At 48.4% G+C, this 20893-nt stretch overlaps 2 protein-coding genes across 3 annotated transcripts in view; one reads left to right on the plus strand and one right to left on the minus strand.

The window, feature by feature from the left end:
* Positions 1-4292: 4292 nt before the first annotated feature.
* On the minus strand, positions 4293-19933 carry SPCS2 (signal peptidase complex subunit 2; the record flags this gene model as incomplete). Of its 2 annotated transcripts, none has more annotated exons than XM_083610074.1 (5): positions 4293-4551; positions 8848-8982; positions 11005-11165; positions 11378-11461; positions 19721-19933. In XM_083610074.1, 5 exons carry the CDS (start codon positions 19868-19870, stop codon positions 4365-4367), a joined length of 717 nt encoding a protein of 238 aa, XP_083466200.1. In that variant the 3' UTR covers positions 4293-4364. The 2 variants fall into 2 exon arrangements, with proteins under 2 accessions (XP_083466200.1, XP_083466199.1); XM_083610073.1 differs by lacking the exon at positions 19721-19933 and adding an exon at positions 14609-15016.
* Positions 15048-20893, plus strand: part of XRRA1 (X-ray radiation resistance associated 1) — a 37998-nt gene continuing 32152 nt past the window's right edge. Inside the window, exons 1-2 of the mRNA XM_083609570.1 lie at positions 15048-15123; positions 18056-18270. The gene's annotated coding sequence lies outside the window, so the exon portion shown is untranslated. The remainder of the gene's footprint in view (positions 15124-18055; positions 18271-20893) is intronic.

The following is a 20893-nucleotide window of genomic DNA, read 5'->3' on the forward strand; positions in this document are numbered from 1 at the left end:
ACAGGAACCATAAAACTCTGCCTCACTAACAGATTTGGGATCCCGAGGATCGTATGATAAAAATAAAAATAAAAATAAATAAAAATAAATTTATTACTTATGCCTCACCCATCTGGCCAGGTCTCCCCAGCTGCTCTGGGCAGCTTCCAACAGATTATTAAAAACACAGTAAAAGATCAAACATTAAAAACTTCCCTATACAGGGCTGTTTGTGGAATCTGTAGATCAGGGAAAACCAACGTGGTGCGTTCTGGTTGTTGTTAGGCTACGATTCTCATCACCTCCAACCACAGGATCTGCTACCTGGGGGATGATGGGAGTTGTAGTTCAGCAGCATCTCGAGGGCTCCACATCTCTTCCTTTCTCTGTCAAAGTCTTACACTGCACCCTTCTCTCCCCTTTTGCCTTATCCCGAGTGATGTGGCACAGCCAAAGTCACTGTATGTTTCCCTTGACAGTGAGAGCTCCCCGAGGTTCCCGGCTCTGGAAGTCTTGCTCTTGGACGACAACCGCCTCTGCCACGCCAACGTCTTTGTCAGCCTCGCCAACCTACGCAGGTAAGGAAGACCTCCTGTGCTTACTATAATAGTTTAATAATAATTTATTACTTATACCCCGCCCACCTGGCTGGGTTTCTCCAGCCACTCTGGGCGGCTCCCAACAGAATATTAAAAACACGATAAAACATCAAAAATGAACAACTTCCTTAAACAAGGCTGCCTTCAGATATCTTCTAAAAGTCACATAGTTGTTTATTTCCTTGACATCTGATGGGAGGGCGTTCCACAGGGCAGGTGCCACCACCGAGAAGGCCCTCTGCCTGGTTCCCTGTAACCTCGCTTCTCGCAGTGAGGGAACTGCCAGAAGACCCTTGGAGCTGGACCTCAGTGTCTGGGCTGAACGATGGGGGTGGAGACGCTCCTTCAGGTCTACCTACGAGACCGCCTCTTCTGGTATGCCCCGTGGAGGACCTTAAGGTCCACAAATGACAACACTTGGAGGTCTCAAGTTGCAAGGTGGTTAGATTGGTCTCAACTAGGGCCAGGGCCTTTTCAGTACTGGCCCCGACTTGGTGGAACGCTCTGTCACGAGAGACCAGGGCCCCGCGGGACTTGACATCTTTCCGCAGGGCCTGCAAGACAGAGCTGTTCCGCCTGGCCGTTGGTTTGGACTCAGTCTGACCCTTATGTTTCCCTCCCCTTATGGTTTTGATCTATGGGCTACTGTTAAAATGAGGCTGCATTTGAAATTGTATTTTAACCCGTATTTTAAATTGTTTTTTCCCCCTCCCCATTATGTTTTTATTGTAATTTTACTGGTGTTAGCCACCCTGCGCTGTGGGTAAAACCTCAGCGCCTAGGACTTGCCGATTGCATGGTCGGCGGTTCGAATCCCCGCGGCGGGGTGCGCTCCCGTCGTTCGGTCCCAGCGCCTGCCAACCTAGCAGTTCGAAAGCACCCCCGGGTGCAAGTAGATAAATAGGGACCGCTTACCAGTGGGAAGGTAAACGGCGTTCCGTGTGCTGCGCTGGCTCGCCAGATGCAGCTTGTCACACTGGCCACGTGACCCGGAAGTGTCTGCGGACACCGCTGGCTCCCGGCCTATAGAGTGAGATGAGCGCACAACCCTAGAGTCTGGCAAGACTGGCCCGTACGGGCAGGGGTACCTTTACCTTTACTTTTAGCCACCCTGAGCCCGGCTCTGGCCAGGGAGGGCATGGTATAAATAAAAAAATATTATTATTATTGGGCCGAGGCCGTTTAGGGCTTTGAAGGTCAGCACCAACACTTTGAACTGTGCTCGGAAACGTACTGGGAGCCAATGTAGGTCTTTCAAGACTGTGTTATGTGGTCTTTGCAGCCGCTCCCAGTCACCAGTCTAGCTGCCGCATGGTGAAGGCATGAAAGCCTCATCATCTATCTATGAGCAGAGGCACCTACATGCGCAATTTCAACCAGCCTGCCTTCAAACGCATACGGTTCAAACTGTTCAGGCGCAATGTGCATAAAATCTTCCTGCAGTGCAGGGTGTCAGACTAGATGCCCCTTGACATCCCTTCCAACGCTACAATTCTCTGATTCCATAAGATGTGACCGTACCGTATTTGCTATCACATTGTTGTTTTGTTATTCCTGTTACCAAATGGTTCTCGAGATCGATTTTGAGATGAATCGCTGGTTTTTGTTGTTGCAAGTTGCTTTGATTTTTTTGTGGGCGGAAAAGTGACTTGCAAATAAAATGATGGCGCTTCTTTAATTACCGTATTTTTCGCTCCGTAAGACGCACTTTTTTCCTCCTAAAAAGCAAGGGGAAATGTCTGTGCGTCTTATGGAGCGAATGCGTGGTCCCTGGAGCCGAATTGCCCAGGGCAAAAAGCAGATTGTGCTTTTTTTTTTTTTTAGAAAGAGGGAAGGGGGTGTTGAAACAAAGCCGCTGAGTAGCTGATCAGTAAGCGATTGGAAGCGAGATAAGGGAGGCTAGCAATAAAGGAGGCTGCCTGGGAGGGGGGAGGTAAAGACAGCGAACTTGCAAGGAGAGGACACAGGAAGATTAAAACAATGAGGAGAGAAATTAGAAGAAAAGGAGGAGCAAAAAACTGCTCCAGCTAAAGAAAAGACACTAAGGCAAACAAGAGGGAAGGGGGTGTTGAAAGGAAGCAGCTGAGCAGCTGCTCGGCAAGGGATTGGGAGGGAGATAAGGAACTCTAGAGATAAAGGAGGCTGCCTGGGAAGGGAAAGAAAAAACACATGGATCCTCAGGATTTTTGCATTGGGTCACCCCAAATTCTCCATCAGATCACATAGCATGTCCATGGCTACAGCCTGCACCAAAAAAATCACGCATCCACTGTTGCGTGGGGCCGCAATGGCCCAAAAACATGGTTACAATGCACGGATCCACATGGATTCTCAGGATTTTTGCATTGGGCTACCCCAAACTCACCGTCAAATCACATATCATGTCTGTGGCCACAGCTTGAACGGCAAAAATCATACAGCCACTGTTTCATTCAGAATTGTTTTTTCTTGTTTTCCTCCTCTAAAAACTAGGTGCGTCTCATGGAGAGAAAAATACAGTATTTACTAGAAGGCTGCAGATTAAAAGCATTGGTTGGGAGAAGAGATGGAGCTCAGTGGCAGAACATCTGCTTGCATGCAGTAGGTTCTTGACTCAGTAGAAGGCAGCTTCTCAACTAAAATTAATTCAGCTTCTTCCTGATGTCACTGCCTTGTTTGTTGCATTATATTCTGCATTATATTATTTTTCTAATGATATATCATATTATGGTATTACTCTTTTAAAAGGCTGCTGTTATGAGCCATCAAACCTCAGAAATACATATTTTCAAAAAGGTTTCCAAATTTGGCTGCTGGTGTACGTTTGTGTTACGCATATCTGTTATTGAGTGTGTTGAGGTCACACAAACCATTACATTTGCGAGAGAGACAACAGGACTGCTTTGATTCCACTCCCAACCACATTAACACTTTGACACTGTTTTGACATAAATTTGTTCCTTTTATTGGAGAAAAGAGTCATTTTAGAAAATGGTTGTTCACAGAAGGGATAGAAGGAAGAGATTTTTCAGCATGAATAAAATGCACCAGATGGGACAAAAAAACAGATGGAATGGATTTTAAACCCCTCCTTGTTGTTTTCTTTTTAAAACTCCTGCCCTTGCCTTTGTCCTGAAATACACCCTGGCAGATTTACTCAGCTTTCTTCCCAGGTCTCTCTCCCATCCAATAAAAGGTTTTCTTTTAAAAAAAATCATTTTCCTTCTGCCTGATTGATATATATAAAAAAATCAAAACTTGCTTGCAAATGGACAATGTTGGCTTAATAATGGAAGTCCTGTCTTGAATCCCTAACATAAAAACTAAGAATCCTTTCGCAGCCAGCAGCCAAGACAAAAATTAATTCAGCATAGCTTTTGTGATAAATGCCGCGTGGTGCAGGGCTGTCTCCTAAAGCACTTGCCAGCTTAAAATAAAAATAATTCTACAGAGGGTTATGCAACCTCTCCACTTCTGAGAGTCCTTAGCAAGTCCACCTTCATAATAGCAAAGGAACCTGATGGAGCAGGTTGAAGACGTTCTCAAAGCAAGGCAAAGCGAATTCTGGCTGGATCTTTGCATCTGTTTTGTATGTCTGAAATTTAAAATCTTTTCTCTCTCCCCCCCCCCCACAGGAGAGGGACAGAGAAAGGAAGAGAGAGAGAGAGAGAGAGAGAGAGAGAGAGAGAGAGAGAGAGAGAGAGAGAGATCTCAGGACAAAAACAGAGGCTAACATTCGTTGCTATTTTGCTTTATTGGCTTAAACTCAGCATGAGCCCAGCGGGTAAGGTGGACGCCGGACGGAGCCTACTTTATCTTCCTCTCTGTGAGCAGGCTGTCGTGAAGCTTGGAGACTTCTGGCTCAAAGGCTTCCATGACTAAGGTGCCGTTGCAGTCGAAGAATTTGGCGATGGACATGGTGAATTCCGCCTCCCTCTGCTGCCTGGTTCTCCCGCTGATGAATGTCATCTTCAGGGTGTATTTGTCGTCAAACCTAGAGAGATGGTTGCAGGAGCAGAGAGAGCTGGAGTTTAAGCCGTTTAAGTTCTGCTTGCAGCTGCATTATAGAGCTGAACCTAATAGTTCTGATGTTTTATTGTATTTTTAATATTTTGTTGGGAGCCACCCAGAGTGGCTGGGGAAACCCAGCCAGATGGGTGGGGTATAAATTATTATTATATTAGTCTGGTTAAACGGATCGGAATCTCACTAGACGCCCTGCTCCGCTTATCGAGTCCAGCATCCTGTTTTCACAGTGGCCAATCAGGAGGCTTTGGGAAACCTGTAAGCAGGATTCAAGCACAAGAGCAATACCCTCCCCTCTTTTGATTTCCAGAAACTGGTATTATTGCTATTACTATTATTTATTAAATTGGTATACAGTGATACCTCGGGTTACAGACGCTTTGGGTTACGCATTTTCAGGTTGCAGACCGCGGGAAACCCAGAAGTACCAGAAAGGGTTACTTCCGGGTTTCGCCGCTTGTGCATGTGCAGAAACGCTAAATTGCTCTTTGGGCATGTGCAGAAGCGCCAAATCATGTCACGCGCGTGCGCAGATGTGGCGCTGCAGGTTACGAACGCTGTGGGTTGCGGACGTTCCTCCATCACGGATTACGTCCGCAGCCCAAGGTTCCACTGTACCACCCTATGCCACCAGGTCTCAGGGTGGTTACAACATAAAACCACAATATAAAAAAGCACAAAATACAGTGGTACCTCTGGTTAAGTACTTAATTCATTCTGGTGGTCCGTTCTTAACCTGAAATTGTTCTTAACCTGAAGCACCACTTTAGCTAATGGGGCCTCCCGCTGCCGCTGCGCCACCGGAGCACAATTTCTGTTCTCATCCTGAAGCAAACTTCTTAACCCGAGGTACTATTTCTGGCTTAGTGGAGTCTGTAACCTGAAGCGTATGTAACCCGAGGTACCACTGTACATAATAAAAATTTAAAACAACCCAATACAGTGGTGCCCCGCAAGACGAATGCCTCGCTAAACGAAAAACCCGCAAGACGAAAGGGTTTTCCGATTTTTAGCGGCTTCGCAAGACGAATTTCCCTATGGGCTTGCTTCGCAAGACGAAAGCCCATAGGGAAATCTCCGGGGACAGCGGGGAAGCGCAGCGCGCCTTCTCCTCTGTTCCCGGACCTGTCCTGAAGGCTTGCGGTGGGAGGAGGGTTTTTCCTCCCCATCGCCAACATTCAGAACAGCATTCTGAATGCTGGCGGTGGGGAGGAAAGCCCTCCTCCCACCCCAAGCTGCGGGTGTCTGCCCAGCGCGAGGGGCGCTCTGCTTAAGAGCGCCCCTCGTGTGGGGCAGCAGGCTGCTATCCGCAGCTTGGAGAGCCTTGCGGGGAAGTCCTGCAGGGCTCCCCAAGCTGCGAATGTCTGCCCCGCGCGAGGGGTGCTCTGCTTAAGAGCGCCCCTCGTGTGGGGCAGCAGGCTGCTATCCGCAGCTTGGGGAGCCCTGCGGGGAACTCCTGCAGGGCTCCCCAAGCTGCAGATGTCTGCCCCAAGCTCCAGATGTCTGCCTCCAAGCTGCAGATGTCTGCCCCACGCTCTGCTTCAGAGCGCCCCTCGCGCCGGGCAGCAGGCTGCTATCCGCAGCTTAGGCAGCCCTGCCGGAACTCTTCTGAAGGCTGGCGGCGGGAGAAGGGCTTTTCTGTCCCCGGACCTGGTCTGAAGGCGGTCTCCATAGGAACGCATTAATTGATTTTCAATGCATTCCTATGGGAATCCGTGCTTCGCAAGACGAAAAACTCGCAAGAAGAAAAAACTTGCGGAACGAATTAATTTCGTCTTGCGAGGCACCACTGTAACACCTCTCTCCTCTCCAACACTTTAAAAAGGGCATCCTAGATAATAGCACTCAATAACTTGTGATAATTCAGCCCGACTCTCACTGGGGAAGGCTGAACCACTCCAGGGGCAAGAGGAGAAGGCCAAGGTGATTTTCCACAAGCAGTTCCCACTGTCCTCATAGAAAATTAGCCCGAGACAGCAAATCCTAGCTCTGTACATGGAAGGGATTTTTCCGCATGCAGCTTTCCCTGGGCGAGAGCCTCCTACCTCCAGTTTAGCACTGTGGTGAAGAATAAGCTTTCAGCAGCGTGATCCTGCAAGCCAAGAATTATCTGTTTCAAACTGTCACTATGTTTTCTTAGGGATAACGGTGATCGTGTTTCAAGTGCTTAATCTGAATAATTAGCGGCGAGGCAGTCTGCAGGGCTGTGAGGGCAACATTTGGCTGCTATACTCTGCAACAGCGAGGTTAAGGTTCCTTTAAGGTCTTACAAGCGCAATATCTCAAGGACCACCTTTCTTTATATAAACCATCCTGGACTCTGCATTCATCACAAGGCCCTTCTTTGTGTGCCTCTTCAGTCCAGAGGGTGGCAACACAGGAACGGGGCCTTTTCTGCAGTGGCTCCCCATTTGCAGAGTGCTCTTCTATATACAGTCGTACCTTGGAAGCCAAACGCCTTGGCTCCCGAACGATTGAAACCCCGAAGTGAGTGTCCTGGTTTTCAAAAGATTTTCGGAAGCCACACATCCGGCACGGCTTCCGATTGGCTGCAGGACTCTCCTGCGGCCAACTGGAAGTTGCGTTTTAGTTTTTGGATGGTTCCAGGAGTTGAACAGACTCCTGGAACGCATTCTGTTTGAAAACCAAGGTACCACTGATCTTTAGGCGCCAGGCAAAAATGTTCCTCTTCAACCAGGCCTTGGGCGGATTAATATTCTATAGCCTTATGAATGTGTCTGTGGGAAGTGGGGGTTATTGTTTTGTTTTACTTAGTTTACTTGTTGTTAACCTGTATTTTATTCTGTGAACTGTCCCGAGATCTTTTGATGAAGGGCTATACATAAATTTAATAAATATAAAGCCCTAAATGGCCTCAGCCCAGTAGACCTGAAGGAGCGTCTCCACCCCCATCGTTCTGCCCGGACATGGAGGTCCAGCTCCGAGGGCCTGGAGGGTGGTGGCGCCCGGCCTGAGGAACCCCCTCCCATTAGATGTCCAAGAAATAAACAACTATCAGACTTTAGGAAAACATCTGAAGGCAGCCCTGTTTAGGGATGTTTTTAACGTTTGATGTTTTATTGTGTTTTTAATATTCTGTTGGAGCCACCCCGGGCATCTGGGGAAACCCAGCCAGATGCGCGGGGATAAATAAATTGCTGTTGTTGTTGTTGTTGTTATTAATAATAATAGTAGTAGTAAATAAAGGAGGTGGCACAGCTGGCAAACAGGAAGAGGGCAGAAATGGGGAACTGAGGATGGCAAGGCATGGCCGTGCATGCTCTATGGGGGAGACGTTGCTTCTGCACCGAGGAGCAACATTTGTGATCTGAGCGAATTCTGCGAATTAACTAGAGCTGCGCCACATTTGTTTACTGGGCCCAATTTATTCTGGTCACCAGGGAAATATGCAAATCTCAGGAACCTCACCACCTACACCTTGGAAACTCTGCTCAGCTGCCCAACTCATCTTATGCCATTTCAGCTTATGCAGGAACACAGTGTCAGACTACTGGGTCCATCTGGCTCAGTACTGTATACACTGAGAGGCAGCAGCTCCCTAGTGTTTCAGATGGGTCCTCGCGAGCCCTGCTAGGAGATGCCTCGGCCTCGGTTCAGTATACCTGAAGGAGCATCTCCACCCCTATCGTTCTGCCCAGACACTGAGGTCCAGCTCCAAGGGCCTTCTGGCGGTTCTCTCATTGAGAGAAGTGAGGTTACAGGGAACCAGGCAGAGGGCCTTCTCGGTAGTGGCACCCGCCCTGTGGAACACCCTCCCTTCAGATGTGAAGGAAATAAGCAGCTATCTTCTTTTTAAAAGACATCTGAAGGCAGCCCTGTTTAGGGAAGTTTTTAATATTTAATGCTGTATTGTTTTTAACACTTGGAAGCCGCCCAGAGCGGCTGGGGAAACTCAGCCAGATGGGCGGGGTATAAATAATAAAGTATTATTACTATTATTATTATTATTATTATTATTATTATTATTATTATGCCAGGCATGTAAGCAGAGATCGTCTGCCTGCAAGACAGGTGCTTCAGCTCTGAGCTACATGCGCAACATCCAGGGCTAGAAACTTGTGTTTCCTCCAGAAACAAATGACTGCCGAGATTCTCAGGGCGCCAAATTCGACAGCCAAAACCAGCCCCTACAGCTGCGGGGTACAAATACAGAAATGGATAGAATACTCAAAAGCCCTGAACATCGTTAGAAGGTTTCTCCCAGGGGCGGGAGGGGAGAGAAGAGAAGAGAAGAGGCTGGTACCTTTTCAGACTGGAGGAAAGCTGCCAGATGTCATCGGGATCCATTCCAGCTGGATCTTTCCTATGTGCTACCAGGAAGATGCTCTTCTCCTTATACGAGGTATAGATGGTCAGAATCCCCATCATAACAAAATACGTGGGGAGACATTAAGGAAAAGAGAGTCGGTGGCTGGAGACTGGAACACGCGGTGACAGACTGGCGTTAAGAGTCAGCCTGTTATTGTCCTATTAAAAGCCCTATTATTAAGAGTCAGCCTATTATTGCCCTACTAAAAGCCACGTTGTCCGGATCTGACGATTTTGCAAATGAGGAATGTCACCAGGCTGAAGCCCACTTGACAGGAGCGGCAATAAAACTGCCATATAACTGCCTTACAACTCAACAGGCTCAACTCTATGCTACCAACGGTTCAGGACCTGCTCTCGGACAGGAATGATCAAATTACTTTAATAGTGGCTGAATTTTTGAGTGATGTCCATGTAGAAAGACTGGGCCTTTATAAAGAGATTCAGTGGTTCTTAATTGATTGGTGATGTGGTAATGTTGTATTGCATTATTTAATCAAATTGATTTTCTCTGGAGTTAAAGATCTGACTGGGACAAACCTTGTTATGTTGAGCTCGTATTTTGCACAATTTGTATATGGTGTCTGTTTGAAAAAAATAAAACTGCCAGCGTGTTTGCAAAGCTAAGCAATGGTCCAGTAGGGTTTCAAATTGGATGGGAGGATGCCTGCATGGGGGGAGGGGCGCGTTTGGACTAGATGACGCTCTGGAGCCCTTCCAACTCTGCAATCCTATACAAAATCGCAAGAAATCAGAAAGGGGTTTTCCCCAGCAGTGTGGCCTTTCCTCTTGTGCAGACAGGGTTCTGGAGTAAGGTTCCATGTGATTAGGAAGTCATGCATTACTATGACTTTATTGAATTGTCTTGATGAATTCATTGCTGTTGATTCAGGTAGGTAGCCGTGTTGGTCTGACGCAGTAGAAATATATTTTTAAAATGTCCAGTAGCACCTTAGAGACCAACTAAGTTTGTTCTTGGTATGAGCTTTCGTGTGCATGCACACGGAAGCTCATACCATGAACAAACTTAAAGGTAAAGGGACCCTTGGCCGTTAGGTCCAGTCGCGGACAACTCTGGGGTGGCATTTTCTAAGGTGCTACTGGACAATTTTTTATTTGTATTTCTTTGTTGTTGTTTGCTTTATTTACCATTGCGTTTGACATTCTAATGAATATCAACGTACAGTGGTACCTCAGTTTATGAACTTAATTCGTTCCAGAAGTCTGTTCTTAAACAGAAACCATTCTTAAAACGAGGGGCGCTTTCCCTAAAGAGGCCTCTCGCCGCCGGTGCCCTTCCACTGTTCGGATTCCATTCTTAGACTGAGGTACAGTTCGCAAACCGGGACACTACTTCAGGTTTTGCGGAGTTCGTAAACTGAATCATTCGTAAACAGGGCTGTTCTTAAACCGAGGTACCACTGTATAAGTTGCATTTTCAGCTGAATCTGGGGAAACCACTTGAAGCATCTGTTGTGTCGAGTTACAGTGGTGCCTTGGTTTGCAACCGCTTTGGATTACAACTGTTTTGGATTAGAACCACGTCAAACCCAGAAGTGCGTGTCCCTTATTTTGGTTTACAACCCATTTTATTTGGTTTACAACCAATTTGGGGGGGGGCAGGCCCCATTGGTGAAAGCGCGCCTTGGGTTACAACCTGTTTTGGTTTACAACCGAACCTCCTGAACGGATTATGGTTGTAAACCAAGGCACCACTGTATTTCAATTGCTTTTGTTTGATTTACCCATTGCAAACAGCTGAAAGCCTGTAAATTTTTTTATAACAAACCCGATTTGCAACGGGAGTTGAATAATTTTGACTGCAACTGTAGTTCAACCGTTTGCAATGCAGGAATCTTTGCCCAACGTGGGGCTCAAACCCACAAACCTGAGATTAAGAGTCTAATGCTCTACCAGTTGAGCTACCCCAGGTCTTTCCAAAATTGCACTTTCCATCTTGTGCAAGCGGGATAGGGACAGCTTTGACAAGACACCCTCTTGAGGGCAGGCTAGATCTGATTTCGGCAACCAAGCCACGAAGGGGAATGAATGCTTGGGGGAGGCCGAGGCCCCCTCCCCCCAAAAAGGATATGATACAACACAGACAGCAAGAACTGGCTTGGATTCGGGGAAGGGGTGAAGGTAATCCCATATTAAAGCCACGATGGCGAAGAGGCAAGAGATTGTGCAGATAACAAGGCGGCCATCAATCAGGCAGAAGTTCTCCACGTACTTGTACTTTTCCAACAGAACCTAGAGGGAGGGAAAGAAGGGCATTTAACAAAGGAAAGAGCAAACCCGATCTAGACCTCGAGTAGTCATAGAATCAGAGCGATGGAGAGATACAGGAATTTAGCAAAGTATTCTCCAACGGACTGCTGAGGAGGCTGGCAAGGAGGAGTAACGAAGCCTGCAAAACCATGAAGGAAATACCTGGCTATTCCACAAGGGAGGGGAAATGGTACCTTTTTGGCGGAATCGTCCAACGAGTTCTTCACGGCCGAACCATCCCACTTGTCCACTTTTACAGGTTTGTCATCAATCTTCCACTGTGAGATAAAGGAACAAAAACACAAGCAAGAGTTGCATCAATGAGTGCACCTCAATTATCGCAGGTGAAAGCGGTCAGTCATCTTGTGCATCTGTTAAATTTATAATCATCTCTTCTATATGTCAACAGCAGCGTCTGGTTGGCTCCCAGACCATTTCCAATTCGGGGCCCAGTGAATGTTTTCAGCGCAGCGCTCCTGAAACGTGCAACGCTGACAGCGACGGAATAATGTGTGTTGCAGAGAGGAACACCAGGTGCAGCTTGCCAAAGTCCTCTGCCTGCAATTAAACGTGACGATAAATACACTGGATTACATCCAAGAAGGTCATACTCGAGGGGAGACACACTAAAACCAATGGGCTTAAGTTAGCCATGACTAATGCAAATCCATTGATTTCAATGGGCTTATCTCGTGTATGACTTAGCTGGATACAGCTCACGTGAAATGTCCATAGTAGTTTCCCCTGCAGTCAGGGGTTGATTGATAGACCTCACATGTCACGGGGACCCCTATAACACTGACCATTACAACAGGAAACGCCACAGCTCAGAGGCAAGCAAATCGCAAGTCTTCCCAAGATCCCAGGCTCTAGCACAGGGGTTGGCAAAGTTTTTGTGGCGTGGGCTGGTTCTCCTTCCGGCGCAGAGGATGCGAGCGCAGCTTCCCATTGGCTGCGGGAGCTTCCTGCAGCCAATGGGAAGTCGGCCAGCGCCGTGGAAGGCGGTCCCCGCTCTGCTCTGTGCCAGTTTAGCATGGCACACGGGAGCCGACCGAGCGGGCGTCCATGGGCCGGTTAAATGACCCCCATGGGCTGCTCGTGGCCCACGGGCCTTAGGTTGCCAACCCCTGCTCTAGCATCTCAGGGCCAAACAAGATGTGGTGTTGATGTCTTCAGCCCTGACACGCTTCATTTTATGCTACAGGGTGTTTGCTTGTGAGCACAGCCAGCTTGGGACCATGCCACACACACACACACCGCAATAAGAAGATTGGAGCAGGACTGTGGTAGCGCAAAGAGTGAAAGCCCCTCTCCCCATGCACAGAGAAAACACGGGGCTAAATGATTCATTTTGCATGTTCAAACAAAAAACTCTCCCTCACATTTGGTTATAAACAGTTGTTCAGATACATATGCTTGTGGAACAGTGTAGCAGGAATCAACGCAGGCTTTTGAAAAGATGCATAAGCTTGAAGCAGAAGCCCTAGGCTGCATTAAATGAAGTTTTACTTGCTGTAATGGACTGATCAAAGTTAGTCACGTCCCTCAATTCCTACTCCTGAGTATGACTGAATGGAGCCCTGCCTGATAAAGATACTAAGAGCTAATGTGGCCTAGCGGTAAGAGGCTAAGCCATGAACTTCCTTCCTCCTTCCATTTCTGCAGGTTGCTTCTTGTTACTTCCTACAACCCTAAAACAGAGAGACACATCACCCCTCTTAAAGTACACATCATCTTTCTTGAGACAGCGGGAGCATTTCAACTGCCCAAGGTTCAAAGGGAATTCTGAATCCATCCCTTTCCAACACAGAAGACAGAAAGCAAGCCTTGCTGTGGATAATATGATATAATCCTACGCAGGAGGGCAACAATTCAGATTTGTTCAAGACTCTGGAAGTCTAGAGCAGCTGCCCATCAGTGTAGGTGATACTGACAGCTCTCACCATCAGAAAGCTGTTCCTGATGTTTAGTCAGGATTCGCCTTTCTTGTCTAGCCATGGGTTCGAGACCCACCCTCCAGAGCTGGAGAAGACAAGCTTGCTCCATCTTTCACGTGACGTCCCTTCATATATTGGATGACAAGGATCACATCTCTCAGTCTCCTCTTTCCCAGGCTAAACATCCTAAGCTCCTTCAACCATTCCTCATCAGGCTGAGCTTCTAAATCCCTGATCATCTTGGTCGCCCGTCCTTGCACACCTTCCAGCTTGTCAGTAACCTTCTTGTTCAGGGAAGTTTTTAATGTGCGACATTTTAATGTATTTTTAATCTTTGTTGGAAACCGCCAAGAGTGGCTGGGGAAACTCAGCCAGATGGGCGGGGTACAAATAACAAATTATTACTATTATTATTATTATTATTATTATTATTATTATTATTAAATTGTGCAAAGAAATGCTGTAGGGGAGGAAGAGAACAGCCTCCTCCTCCATGAACATCCCTCTTTCAAAGCCAACGCAGCTGGTGGACACCAACAACATCAAGGAACACAAGAAGAGCCCTGCAGCTGGGTCAGGCCAAACGGACACCCCCTAACCCCCCCACCCAGCATCCTGACATGATAGCAGCGACACGAGAGCTCAGTGGGTAGAGCACAAGGCTGTTGCTCTCAGGTTCGTGGGCTGGAGCCCCATGTTGGGTGAAAGATCCCTGCGTTGCTAGATGACCCTGGTGGCATCGCAGGCGCCGCACCTCCGCGCTTTTGCAGCCTCCTCCGAAGCCACCCGAATTGCTGGCTAACTCTTGTGGCAGCGAGTTCCGCGCGCTTACGGCGTAAAGAACCAGGAATTGGGGGAGGGGGAAAGCTGCATTGCGGCTCCTCAGGGAATGGATGGATGGAGCCTAATAATAATAATAATAATAATAATAATAATAATTTATTTATACCCCGCCCATCTGGCTGGGTTTCCCCAGCCACTGTGGGCGGTTTCCAACTGAATATTAAAAACAATACAGCATCAGACATGAAAAACTTCCCTAAACAGGGCCGCCTTCAGTTGTCTTTTAAAAGTAAAATAGTTGTTTATTGCCTTGACATCTGATGGGAGGGCGTTTCACAGGGCAGGCGCCACTACCAAGAAAGCCCTCTGCCTTGTTCCCTGTAACCTCACTTCTCGCAGGAAGGGAACCGCCAGAAGGCCCTCGGAGCTGGACCTCCTGGGCTATGTCTGGGCTGAACGATGGGGGTGGAGACGCTCCTTCAGGTCTACTGGACCGAGGCCATTTAGGGCTTTCAAGGTCAGCACCAGCACTTTGAATTGTGCTCAGAAACGTTCCTTAGCCTACGGAACTCCCCGCCACTGCCTTCGTCCAGGCGCGCGAGTGTGGTTTTTTTGGTGTTTTTTTGCTCCCTCCTCCCTCGCCTAGGCCCTTCCAGCCCGGCTCCCTCGAAGCAGAACGACCCCTGCCCGCTTAGCCCGGTCCACCTTGTCCAATATCCCGTTCTTGTTAGCGCCGCCGCCGCCGCCGCCTCCAGCGCCGCCGCCTTTCGCCGCCATCTTGCCTCCTCCTCCCTGCTTAGCGACCTGTTCGCCGCTGATTGGCCGGCAGCGGGAGGAACGGGGCGCGCAAGGGACGGCGGGATTGGTAGTTTGGAACGCGGCGGCGGGCGCGGAGGGAGATAGGCCGGCGCGTGTGCGCGTGCGCATTGGGGACTTTGCCTGTTGTTTTTTAACATGGACTGTGGAATTCTGGGAAGAACTAGGCGTGCCCTGCGCGACAATGGCCCGGATTCTCCTTCGCCGCCGCCCCGCGTGGCATTCTGGGAGGCGTAGTTCGCCCCCGGCTTCCGGCTTCCTCGTTACCGTGGCAACCGCGTGGCCGGGCGAGGACATGGGAACCGGGGCCTCCTCGTAAAGGGGAAAGAAGGCGAGCGGGGGGTGGGGGGTGGTCTTGCTCCGGAGGGGGCGGAGTAGCCTGACTGCTGCGGGGCAAAGGCCAGGTAAAGCGTGGTAGAGAATGAAAGCAAACCTCTCTTTCTCTGTCCCCGCCTTTCTAGCCCTTGGAGGTCTTCGACCTCTATGGCTTCCCCACCCCCAATGCTGCCTCACACCTGGACAGGTGACCCCGGACAGGTGAGGGGGTCGGGCTCAGGGTGCGGAGCCCCAGGCCTGCCCTCATTCCCACTCAGCTGTGAAGATGGCTGGGGGTGTTGGGGACCAGGCAGAGATGCTGCACTCTCTCTCTCTCATTCTTTCTCAGCAGCCCAAGGGACTACGTCGCAGGAGTGCTGTGAAGACAAAATGGGCCAGCTCTATCTATCTATCTCTATCTATTTCCATGTCCCATGTCTATATCTATTTCTTTCTTAGAAGCCCACGGTACTACCTCATAGCGGTGCTGTGAAGACAAAATGGGCCAGCCATATCTATCTATCTATCTATCTATCTATCTATCTATCTATCTATTTCCGTATCTATCTATCTATTTCCGTATGTATCTATCTATTATTTATCTATATTTCTATTTCTTTGTCAGCAACCCAATGGACTACCTCATAGGGGTGCTGTGAAGACAAAATGGACCAGCCATATCTATCTATCTATCTATCTATCTATCTATCTATCTATCTTTCTATTTCCATGTCTATGTCTATGTTTTCTATTTCTATTTCTTTCTTAGCAGCCCAAGGGACTACCCCGCAGGGGTGCTGTGGAAATAAAACGGGCCAGCCATATCTATATATCTATATTTCTATATATCTATATATCTATAGATATATATCTATATCTATATTTCCATTTCTTTATCAGCAGCCCAAAGGACTACCTCGCAGGGGTGCTGTGAAGACAAAATGGGCCAGCCATATCTATCTATCTATCTATCTATCTATCTATCTATTTCCCTATATCTATTATATATCTATATTTCGGTTTCTTTCACAGCAGCCCACAGGGACCACCTCACAGGGGTGCTGTGGAAATAAAACGGGCCAGCCGTATATATATTTCTCTTTCTTCCTTTCTGTTTCTATTTCTCAGCAGACCAAGACACTACCTCGCAGGGTTGCTGTGAAGATACAACAGGCTATACATTCTCTCATCTATCTATCTATCTATCTATCTATCTTTCTCTGTCTCTCTCTTTCTATTTCTTTCTCAGCAGCCCCAGGCACTGGGTGGCTGTGAAGTAGTGTTGTCAACTTTGTTCTGGGAAAATACAGGACAGGACCATGGGCATAGCTAGCAGATTCAGAATGAAATGTCTCAGCAAGAGTTGTTTTAAATTACTTTCTTTTGACCCCAAGGGCTCAGGAAAATCTGTCAAAATCTTTCTACAATTTCTACTTTTAGTTAATTTTTTTTATTTATTTACTTGATTTAGGTGGGGGCAGCTGCTCCCCCCTGGCTACACCCATGGGGGGTTTCCCCACCTGGTGGTGAAGTGACTTCAAAGCAATCAAGTACAATCTATTGCAGCCAACAGGGTGGCCCCTCTGGAATTTATCACACACACACACACACGTGAATGTGTAAATCTACATGTGCTTGGCTACCCAAAACTTAAATACATGACCTTTTGCACATCCTTTCAAACACATGCATTTGGAGAGGATCCTTAACTTGGCAGAGAGAGAGAGAAATACAGGACAAAACTCTATCAATACAGGACGTAGCATTTTACATCAAAATACGGGACAATCCTGTATTGTGCAGGACAGGTGGCAACCTTACAGTGTGAAGATAAAATGGGCCAGTCATATCTATATTTCTCTCTCTTTCTATTTCTTTCTCAGCAGCCCGAGGCACTACCTCGCAGGGTTGCTGAGAAGATAAAATGGGATAAGGGAAGGGGCTGGGATCATACTCTAGGACACTGGAGGGTGTGTGAGATGGAAAGGCAAGGATTGTAAGCTTGCAAAATTCCAGTCCTCATGGCAGCTGTGGGGTGCCTGGAAGGTAGAATTGTAGTTGGAGAGGTGTGGGTAGCTCAGTCCTCAGAGCACAAAGAGGGTCGTGGGTTTGAGCCCCTTGTTGGGCAGACGATTCCTGCATTGCAGGGGGTCGGACCAGATGACCCTCAAGCCCCCTTCCAACTACAATCCTATGATTGTGTGAGAGAGAGTGAGAAGGAAGGAGGGAGGGGTGCCTGGCTGATTGCAACTGAAGCAAATGGGAGAAGCTGCATTTTCCCTGTGCAGGTTGCTGACGTGTTGCCCCTCCTCAAAAAATAATAATACAGTCATATATTGGGTTACAGACACTTCAGGTTGCGTGGTTTTGGGTTGCGCACTGCGCCGAACCCGGAAGTACCGGAACAGGTTACTTCCGGGTTTCTGCGCATGTGCTAAATCGCGCTTTGCGCGTGTGCAGAAGCACTCAATCGCGACCTGCACGTGCGCAGACGCGGCGCTGCGGGTTGCAAACGTGCTTCCCGCATGGATCACGTTCGCAACCCAAGTGTCCACTGTAATCAGGACTGAAGGGGGAGGGCAGGGGCAAAGTGTTCAAGTATCCCATGCTTGAGGCAGTGTGGTGTAGTGGTTAGAGTGTCATACTATGACCTAGGAAAGGGGGGTTCAAAGCCCTACGTGGCCATAAAGCTCACTGCCTCTCAGCCTACCCATCCCTGAAGGGTTGTTTTGGGAATTATATGATGAGTGGGAGAAGCATTTTCTCCTTGGAGAAAAATGTGGGATGTAAATGCAATAAGTAAATAAATAAACAGAGGCCTAATCTTGACAAAACGTACATAGGAAGCAGATGCCACTGTGGATAGATTTCTGCAGGCAAAGCAGTTGCTGGGCCCCTGAGCTACGGCCCTTCCTCTTCCTGCCCCCCATTATATGCTAAAAAATAAAGCTCTTCATTTAAGGACCCAGCGTGGAGGACATAATGGTGTTTCCGAGAGCAGACCATTGCTTTTCTTTCAAGGAATGAATGGCAACCATTGATTTGCAACGGGAGGAAGTCGCAGCGTATCCTGCAGAAACACTCATCCTGGCCTGCTTTGACCCCAGTTATCAATAATCAGCTCTGCTCCTGTCTGTGCAGCCTCCAGCTCCTGAACTCTGTTTCCAGCACTAAAGCTGTGGTGTGAAGTTTAAGGAACAGGATTTTATGTGAAGATTTCTACAGCATTTCTTAAGGTACGAAATCTGGAACAATCCTCTGCCTGTCCCTGCCATAATAATAATAATAATAATAATAATAATAATAATAATAATAATAATATTTTATTTATATCACGTCCTCCCCAGACAAATCCGGGCTCAGAGCAGCTAACAACAGCAAAAATAGCACAGTTTACATAAAATCACAGTCAATTCATTGAAATACATTCTAAAATCAATTCATTCTAAAATCAATTCAGAAAAAAATTAATGACAACCATTGGGCTAGAGTTCTATGAGGTTTACAGAAGGAGGGGGTCAGACTGTGCCTTGGCCAAAGGTCTGGTAGAACAGCTCTGTCTTGCAGGCCCTGTGGAAAGATGTCAAGTCCCGCAGGGCCCTAGTCTCTTGTGACAGAGCATTCCACCAGATCGGGGCCACAGCCAAAAAAGCCCTGGCCCTGGTTGAGGCCAGCCTAACCTCCCTGTGGCCCGGGATCTCCAAGATGTTTTTGTTTGAAGACCGTAAGGTCCTCCGTGGGGCATACCAGGAGAGGCGGTCCCGTAGGTACGAGGGTCCTAGGCCGTATAGGGCTTTAAAGGTTAAAACCAGCACCTTAAACCTGATCCTGCACTCCACCGGGAGCCAGTGCAGTTGGTAAAGCACTGGATGAATGTGATCCCACGGCAAGGACCCCGTATAAGGTAAAGGGACCCCTGATCATTAGGTTCAGTTGTGGCCAACTCTGGGGTTGCGGCGCTCATCTCGCTTTACTGGCCGAGGGAGCCAGCGTACAGCTTCCGGGTCATGTGGCCAGCATGACTAAGCTGCTTCTGGCGAACCAGAGCAGCGCACGGAAACGCCGTTTACCTTCCCGCCGGAGCGGTCCCTATTTATCTACTTGCACTGGTGTGCTTTCAAACTGCTAGGTTGGCAAGAGCAGGGACAGAGCAACGGGAGCTCACCCCGTCGCGGGGATTCGAACCGCCGACCTTCTGATCGGCAAGTCCTAGGCTCTGTGGTTTAACCCACAGCGCCACCCGCGTCCCTTAAGGACCCCGTATATATTTTATTATATATTGCATTTATATCCCTCCTTCCCCTCCCCTTTAATGACCTCTAGATGGCATACGAGACTCTCTCCCTCCTCAGTTAATCCCCACAAAACACGCTGTGAGGTAGGTTCAGCTGAGAGGCAATGACTGGCCCAAGGTCACACACCCAGCGAGCTTCATCATGGCCGAGTGGAGATTCGAACCCTGGTCTCCTAGGTCTTAGTCTGACGCTCTAACCACTACACCACACTGGCTCTCACAGGGGCATACGGAAGGGGATGAGCCTTCAGCGCACCACCACCGTGCCTTAGGGGAAAGATGGGGTGCTAATCTGATAAAACCCAAACCATTAAGGCAAGACGTGATTTCTGGGGGTCAGCCCGCGACTTCTAAACAAACAAGGCTGAACTTTGCGACGTTCCTGGCTATACCTCACGTCCCCTGCCATGGTTCCTCCTTGTTCTGTTGCTGGTGCAAGGCAACGGCGAAGAGAAGGTCTTTTCTTGTAGGTGTTCTCTGGGAACGTTGCACCATGGCTTCAGCTTGATGTTAACCCTCACGTCCCCATGTGTCACCCGCATCGCTGACCGTCCTCACTGCCGCGATGCCATGGTGCTTGCTGGGCTCTGCCCCTCTGCAGAGGGGGCTCATCTCGCGGGAAGGGGACCTTTGTGTTGTGTCACAGAAGCAAGGCTGCTTTGCTCAGCAAAGACATCACGTGGGTTTACTTAGAGCAGCAGCAGTACATAAAGTCTCAAGCCCTTATGATGGGGCTTGTGTAGAGGTCAATAGAGGTGTAATATTCTGCTTCCGGCCACAAGGACTGTTCTGTTTCCAGTATCAGAGGCCATATGTTGTTGAATCCCAGTTGCTTGGAATCGCAAGTGGGGAGAGGTCCATTGTACCCAGTTCCTACTGATCCCGCTATGGTCTAAACCACCGAGCCTCTTGGGCTTGCTGATCAGAAGGTCGGCGGTTTGAATCCGCGCAACCGAGTGAGCTCCCGTTCCTCTATCCCAGCTTCTGCCAACCTAGCAGTTTGAAAGCACGCCAGTACAAGTAGATAAATAGGTACCACTGTGACGGGAAGGTAAATGGCATTTCTGTGCACCCTGGCACTCGTCACGGTCCTCTATGCACCAGAAGCGGTTTAGTCATGCTGACCACATGACCTGGAAAGCTGTCTGTGGACAAATGCCAGCTCCCTCAGCCTGAAGCAAGATGAGCGATGCAACCCCATAGTTGCCTTGGGCTGGACTTAATCGTCCAGGGGTCCTTTACCTTTTTTACCTTACTGGTGGTCTTCTCAGTAAGTATCTGGCTGGCCACTGGGAGGACAGGATGTTGCACTCGGTGGGCCATTGGCCTGATCCAGCAGCCTCTTCTTGCATTGTAATGCAATGTGTGGGATAGCGGAATGGAGCATTGGACTTGAATTTGGAAGGCCTGGATTCAAACCCCTGCTCAGACATGCAGTTCCATGGCTGGTCTGGAGCAAGTCATTTTCTTGCTGCCTTGGCCCGCCTCCAACGACTGTTTGAGAGGAAAGAATTGTTAGGATATAGTTCTGTTCCTCCTTAAAAGAGTCAGGCATGATTGTTGTG

Source organism: Podarcis filfolensis (genome assembly GCF_964270895.1).
Source record: "Podarcis filfolensis genome assembly, chromosome: 4".
Classification (NCBI taxonomy): Eukaryota; Metazoa; Chordata; class Lepidosauria; order Squamata; family Lacertidae; genus Podarcis; species Podarcis filfolensis.